The 7,095-nt window shown below is 41.4% G+C and overlaps 1 protein-coding gene across 1 annotated transcript; it reads right to left on the reverse strand.

Moving 5' to 3' along the window:
* Window positions 1–855: 855 nt before the first annotated feature.
* Window positions 856–6,393, reverse strand: LOC104484335 (pantetheinase). The gene is made up of 7 exons (XM_010126394.2): window positions 6,172–6,393; window positions 5,945–6,075; window positions 4,876–5,068; window positions 4,059–4,350; window positions 2,614–2,987; window positions 1,548–1,718; window positions 856–1,186 (listed from the first exon to the last, which is right to left on the reverse strand). The coding sequence occupies exons 1-7, from the start codon at window positions 6,382–6,384 to the stop codon at window positions 1,067–1,069; spliced, it is 1,494 nt and encodes a 497-aa protein (XP_010124696.2). The 5' UTR covers window positions 6,385–6,393; the 3' UTR covers window positions 856–1,066.
* Window positions 6,394–7,095: the final 702 nt, after the last annotated feature.

Genomic DNA, 7,095 nt, shown 5'->3' on the forward strand with positions numbered 1-7,095 from the left:
CTCCAACCATAAGTTAGGGCGTGGCATGATAACACATTACACTGTGTGCTGAGTTGAATAACTGGTTTTGAGGCAACGGAGTTTTGAGGCTTCTTTTCTTTTTCAAACTAAATGACAAAAGTTCAACCATCGATCTTCAAAGGTTCTGTTACTCTGTGTTTTAGAAAAGTGTGTGTTCAGAGATGGGGCAGAACAGTGTTCACAGAATCATAGAATCACAGAGTCGTTAGGGTTGGAAGGGATGTTTAAAGGTCATCTAGTCCAACTCCCCTGCAAGGAGCAGGGAAATCTTCCACTAGGTCAGGTTGCTCAGAGCCACATCCAACCTTAAATGTGTCCAGGGATGGGGCATCCACCACCTTTCTGGGCAACCTGTTCCAGTGTTCTACAACCCTCATTGTAAAAAAAATTTTCCTAATATCTAATCTAAATCTACCTCCCTCTATTTTAAAACCATTATCCCTTGTTTTATTACAACAAGCTGTACTGAAGAGTTTTTGCTTGTCTTTCCTGTAGGCCCCCTTTAGGTACTGGAAGGCCACTAAAAGGTCTTCCTGGAGCCTTCTCTTCTCCAGGCTGAACAGTCCCAACTCTCTCAGCCTGCGCTCATGGGAGAGGTGCTCCAGCCCTCTGATCATCTTGATGGCATTCGTCTGGACACTCCAACTGGTGTTGTCAAAATGACTTCTAATACTCAAAAAATTTCAAAGAATTAAACATCAGCTGTTATTGGGCCACAACCCACTGCTATGTTCCTGAATCCTACATCACTAAAGGCAGAGGAATTTATTTGCTATTGTCTCCAGTGTCAAGCCTATGACAACCAATGCTATCATATAAAACCACATACAGAACTGCCCAGCAGAGTAATTTATTTTTGCTGCAAAATTAAGTCAACAAATCAATGTGCAATTACTATGCTGCTAGGTACAGCAACTTGAGAAACAGAATGTCATTATAATTATGGGTAGTAACATCAATTAACATGAATTAGCATTATTATTAATTATGATTAATCAGCATTACAGAAACAAGCAGATGAGATCTTAAAGCATCTGCAGTGAAATCATGGTGAAACTTGCTGTGTGTGTGGAGGGTCCTTTTCATACCATCTCCCAAAGAGTGTTACACTCAAAACTGGCTTTGATGTACTGGTCCGACTTACCAGACGTCCATCAGGTAGCACCTAGTAAAATAAACAGGAACATCAGCAAAGCAGTTCTATTGTATGACAAACACAAAATAATATATTCACTAATGTTGACCTAATCAAGAGATGTGGTAGCTCACTTGGAGCTACCACAAAGTCTGAGAAAAACTACACTTCTGTCTTAAGCAAGATCTTGTTCTGGGGGATTTTGGGGAACAGGGAAAAAGGGAATCAGCGAAGTGCTGTGTGAATGCAACCAGGAAAATCAGGCAGCTTGAACTTAAGGCAGTTACTGATATAAAGGACACTGATAACTACCAAGTTGCTCCTGTGTCTTGTAGTGGTTTTTTGACTGTCTGTGTTACAAGTCTGATAACTCACAAGGGTGCCCCATTACCTCGAACTCCCCAGGGGCCAGCTGCACTCCGCTGTACAAGACTTCTGGAAAGACGTAGCTGGTGCCAAAGGTGCCGCTGAGGGAGAACATCTCAAACTTGGTTTCAGCCGTCTCCACTGGCTGCCCACACGTGTTCAGGTCTGTGCTCTTGCACTTGAGCAGCGTGCATATCTGCGGGGAGAAGGATACAGAAAGGCAAAATACTGCTAAGCTTTCAACAATCGAGAGCTGGATTTGACTGTAAGAAAAGCTGTTCTGCTGAAGAAATGATCCAATCTAACTACTCATTTATTTAGGCCAAGAGAATCCATGGGTAGCACTTGAAACTTTGTAAATACAAGGATAGTTCTTTGCCAGCACTGCAGCAAAGCACTGTGTCTGTGTGTACACAGGTGTGTTTATAAGTTATGTGTGCATTCATGCATAATGTGTCTGTATTTAGTCATAGATGTGGAATAGTTTGTGACCTACGGAAGTTACTTCAGCTCTGGCTGAGTTTTCTGAAAACCTAAAGCCATACTTATTGGCTTACTCTAGTGAGAATATTGTAAAGATATAGAGAAAAGATAAAAAGATATAGCACATTAAAAAAAAGCCTAACAGTAAAACTTGAAAGAATCAATACATTGACAAGCCATGTGAATATAAAGGTTATATGTGTATTTAGTTTCTTAATTTTGTTAGATAACTGCATGTTAGAGAATCACATCAGCACAATGGTAAAAACCACTGAGCAGAAAACACCTCTCTGTTGTGACAAGAGCGTCCCTATGAAGGCAGGGAGAACTCTACAGTCTTCTCTCCCTTTTAGAGACATATATGGAAACCTCCTTGAAGTGTTATAGCACAGGATCAGATAAAGGTCTTCACTTTTATCATTTATAACATAAACAGAAAAGCAGGATCAACACCCCTAATGAAGTCAAGATGCATCATGAAAAAAAACAAATGTTTTCAGAGACCCTCCTCTCAAACTCCGTCAATCAAAAATAAGACAAATGCAAAAGGGTGGCAAAGAGAGTATTGCAGCCTTTCCACTGTCCAAATAAGAATAGAAAAGCTTTACCTGCAAATAATACTCTCCTTCAACAACATGTAGCCCATCAAAAGCACCCAGAACATAAATGTCATCTTTCTGCTTCTCTGCCATCTTGTAACTCAGATGGCAACAGAGGTCCTGCTGGCAAATGGTATGATTTCCCTCGGGTTCTGTGAGCTCCGTGAAGGAGAAGAGATCATGGTAAACGACCCCACTGAAATAGTGATTGTTTGATGAAAGCTGTTCAAGCCTGCTGGCATACAACTTCCAGTTAACAGCAGCTGGATAGTCAGGAGAGACACGTGGGCGTGAACTCAGTTCTGTCACCAAAAGGTGACCGTTTTCCGTTTCCGTATTGTAATAATATGCTCTCGGACCATCTGGGGCATAAATACCGCTCCCTGCAAAGACATAACACTAGAAAGCTTTTAATCTGAAAGCAAGTGTATGGGACAAGTAAGCATTCTTCACTAATTAAACATGTGCCAAACTTTATTCTAATGTTTACCAGATTATTTTAAAACTAAATTAAGCCTTCACAGACTACAATCCTAGCCTAATGCTTTTGCAATCAATGGAAAGTAGACCAACCTCTGATGTTTCATCTATTGTAAGTGAGAAGATTGGTGCACTAATTATATGCCATTATATATGATTTAAGTGGCTGAAGCTATACATTACTCATTGATTTTAGCTGCATTGGAAATTAGTATTTCTAATAAAAATGAATAGTAACACTATCAAGTAAAAAAAAAATTCTGTAAGGAAAAGATATTACCAAAAGTCACATCTTTATGCAAGCTCTTTACATAAATATACAAATCTTTAAAGCCCAGAGTAAAATCTATCCATAAGGAATATGAGTTGTATGACATAGAGTCATCAATGACTGAGAACTAAAGGAACGGCCCATATCTGCTTTTATTTGGAAAGCAAAGGTTAGGGCTACATTTTTGCAACACCAGTAACTTTCTCTCTCTTCTGCAAGCAGATGCCCACAAAACTTGTGCTTGACTTCTAGCATCTGCTCAGGAAAAATACACAGTCAAAACAGATCCTGCAAAGAAAACCTGTCACAAGGTCTCCAGCCCAGAAGTAATGTTTGCAGGGCTCTCAAGAACATTTCCCAGAGTTAGGTTTCCACCTAGTGGACAAAAAAAAAGTTGGAGCCTTCACATGACCAAAACCATCAATAAACACCAGAGTCAGAAGATGAAGAATCACATGCACAAACTCTCAGGACTGATCATTTAACAAATAACTAAAGCTGTTCTAGTCAACGTAAGCATGTCTGAGTTCTTACATATCACATTTTTATTTCCTTTTTATCTGTACAAGTTCTATTTTCCTAATCCTGCCGGCATGCGTGTGCATGCCTAAAGCTGATGGGAATTTGTGCTCAGGTCAGCTGCACGACATAGATATAAATGTTGTCCACGTGCACAAGATCAATTAGAGCAATATCACATTACCTGTCATATCTAAAGTGGAGTTGCGCGTATTCGCTGAAAGGAAGTTGACACCCATTCCCATGGCCCAGGCTGAGTGAAACTGGACCGCCGATAACAGAGGGAGAGTGTTAACCCAAGCGGTTGGGAACAGAACAGTGTCCACCTGAAATCTGCTTGCCAAGACCACAGCTGGGTCGTGATAGAGTATGTCTGCACAAGTGAAAATGCCAAAGTAGCCAAAGGAGGTATTGAAAGTCACAAATTCTGGATCCTTGGGGTAATTAAACTGTTCCTCTGTCACAAAAAGGTTGTACTGTCCATGGAAAGGAAGGAATGGAGAAAAAAGAAAAGATTAGAAAAGAAATCAAGCCATTTAAATCAGACTGATATTGAATATAATACTCATTCACTTAGATTAAAGTAATGGACAATATGTTTTGTGAACATGCTATATCTTAATTTCGAAAAGGAGAATTCATACCACTGCAAGATGAGTCAAGCACAAATATCCATGGTTCTGACTTGTACCAATGAAGGGAATTTGTATTTATTTAGCAAGAGTGTAGGACATTACTGTTTTAATATTGCATGTGCCACTTCCTATTGAGAAAAATAGATGGCTTCTTGAGTTTTAATTACTTTATTTTAATTACGTGCTATTAAATTCAGAATAGCAGGAATGAAGGAATCTTAAGACACTGGCTTTCACCTGCCCTCTGACACCTGCTCTGTAATGACTCTATGTACAAATACATGTAAGCCTGGGAAGCAGCTTCTGTTTCACATCTTTAATCACCTGAGACTCATGTACTTCCTGAACACTGTAAAATCTTCTTACCTTGTGGTAACGAGCCACCAGTTTCCCTTCTGAGTCAAAGACAACGTTGGTGTTGTACTGATAGCGACCATCACTTGGGCACCTTGGATCACTGGAATTACATGGCTTCTTGTCTCCCATATTTGCAACCACATAGATGGAGTTATTCCTCGCCAGACAGCTCAGTCTTTCCAGCACGGGTGAGGGAGCAAACCTAAACAACAGGGAAGGAAGAAAGGAAATAAGGCATCAAAACCAGTCAATCCATAAAAATGACAACACTAAGACTACAGATCACAAGAATGATAGGTTTAAGTTAGTCATATGAGACTGTCGTTTTATGTTATTCAACAGCAGGCAGTGGTTTTGTGCTTCAAAGCTTAGTGTGCTGAAACTCTGGCTTCACCTCAAATGAACTAAGTGAGGGACACAGGGGTTTCCTTGCAGTGAAAGTGAACCTTTGCACCTTCAAGTCTCCCGTCTGCTGCCGGCGTGTGGCACGGCACTGGTGCTACACTGACATATGGGCCATTCTGCTTCAGCTCTCAATTTGGCTGCTGTGCTGATACAGCTTAGGATTTGTTTATTCTATGGTGCATTTTGTTATCTTTCATCAAATATTGCAGCTTCAAAAAACAGTGCAATTTGTTAAGGAAAATAACAGAGTAAAAGTGCTACCACATTGTGATTCAAAAATATAAATTTGAAATTGTGCAGTATATCCTTTCAGTAGTAGCTGTTATTTTATTCACAGCTATTCCTAATATTCCTGTATCTTAAACATTTCCTACAACATGCTTGGAATAAATTACTGAAATGTAGATTCTGTAAGTTTTTTGTTTTCTTTTAAACAAATCTCAATTTTTATGAGTATACCAACTAAATCAAAGGAATTACAGTGAGAAAAAAAAAACAACAGAGAAAAATTATGATGGAAGTTGTCTGAAGCTATTTATAGCAACTACATGATGTCTAACCTGCCTTCATTTCACAGCAGTTGTTCCAAGACATTCAAAACTATCAACAACCACTCCTAAAGGTAGCCGTCTTTCCCATCGGACTGTTGCCCCATGCACAGCAGGGACAATACCTTCCAGGATCAGTACAGGGAATCCAGTCCACCTGTGGGTCTGGGATATCCTCAAGATAAGGGTATATTGTTTCCCTTGTGAAGACCCAGCCGTAAATCCCATCTTCAGGAGTCACAATGATATGGGCACCCTGGTACCAACATACAAACCCAAAAAAACACCATTAAGAAAATGAATAAATGGTTAGTGTTTAACAAAATGAATTTCTCTAACTCTGTCATAATACCTGTCTGGCTGCTTCTTTGATGGCTGCTTCCAAAATTGCCATATTTTTGTTCATCAGCACCAAGGCCTCCTCAGGAGAAACTGGCACGTCAGTGTCCTCTGACAAGACCACGCTGTGCTCGTAGACGGCTGCGACATAGCTGTCCAGGGCACAGGCCTCCAGAGCAGACAGCACCAAAAGTACGGCAGAGGCACGAGCATTAGGAAGCCCCATGTCTGGAGCATTGAAATCACCCAAGAGGAGGACAGGGGCAAGCAAAGACAAGGGGCTTTAAAGGGGGAAGTGTTGCACAAAACCTGGGAATTCCCCAGAGTGGCAGAAAGCCAACATTAGGAGATGCAATCACCCTGCCAGAAAAGTTTCACAACATCAAAGGCAAGAGAGCCGCCAGCATTGAGCAATTCTGCCTTACACCACTGACAGAGAAGTCACTGCTGTGCTGCAGCTGAAGAAACACATAACTTGCCAGATCTGCGAATGCTTCAGGCGTGGCATTGTTGTAGTAACGCAGCTCAAGGCAAGCCCAGGTGACAGCAGAAAAAACAAGGCAGCGTTTGGGAAATCTCAGCAAAGACCAGCATGGACACATTCCTGGGCGAACTCGAGGGCGCGGGGTGCAGGCAGGGCTGTGGGAGGCAGCCGGCTGGCTCCAAGCTCGGTGCTGCTGCATGGGCATTGCCTGTCCCACCCCAGCTCAGGGCTGCTCCAATGTATCCAAGTGTTGTTTTGCTATTATCTGGCACAGTCCCTACTTATCACAGCTTCAGTTTGTACACCTGTGTTAGTAACAGCCATCACAGGAAGCAAGCACAGCATTATCCAGGAGGGTGCTGTTTCCATAGCACATTCCACTGCTCCACTTTAACCACATGTCCAGATCCCTGGATAATCACGGCAGGAGAACATGTTTGGGAGTTGATTTGA

The sequence above is a fragment of the Chlamydotis macqueenii genome, chromosome 3, assembly GCF_036417535.1.
Source record: "Chlamydotis macqueenii isolate bChlMac1 chromosome 3, bChlMac1.mat, whole genome shotgun sequence".
Taxonomy (NCBI): domain Eukaryota; kingdom Metazoa; phylum Chordata; class Aves; order Otidiformes; family Otididae; genus Chlamydotis; species Chlamydotis macqueenii.

What these genes read in the sequence shown, in the direction of transcription:
- LOC104484335 (XM_010126394.2), bottom strand. Translation starts at nt 6,384, where the DNA reads ATGGGGCTTCCTAATGCTCGTGCCTCTGCCGTACTTTTGGTGCTGTCT. An exon ending in CCCTGTACTGATCCTGGAAG is followed by an intron (nt 5,069 to 5,944) that starts GTATTGTCCCTG and finishes CCTGTTGTTTAG; the next exon opens with GTTTGCTCCCTCACCCGTGC. An exon ending in AAGGAGAGTATTATTTGCAG is followed by an intron (nt 1,719 to 2,613) that starts GTAAAGCTTTTC and finishes TTCTCCCCGCAG; the next exon opens with ATATGCACGCTGCTCAAGTG.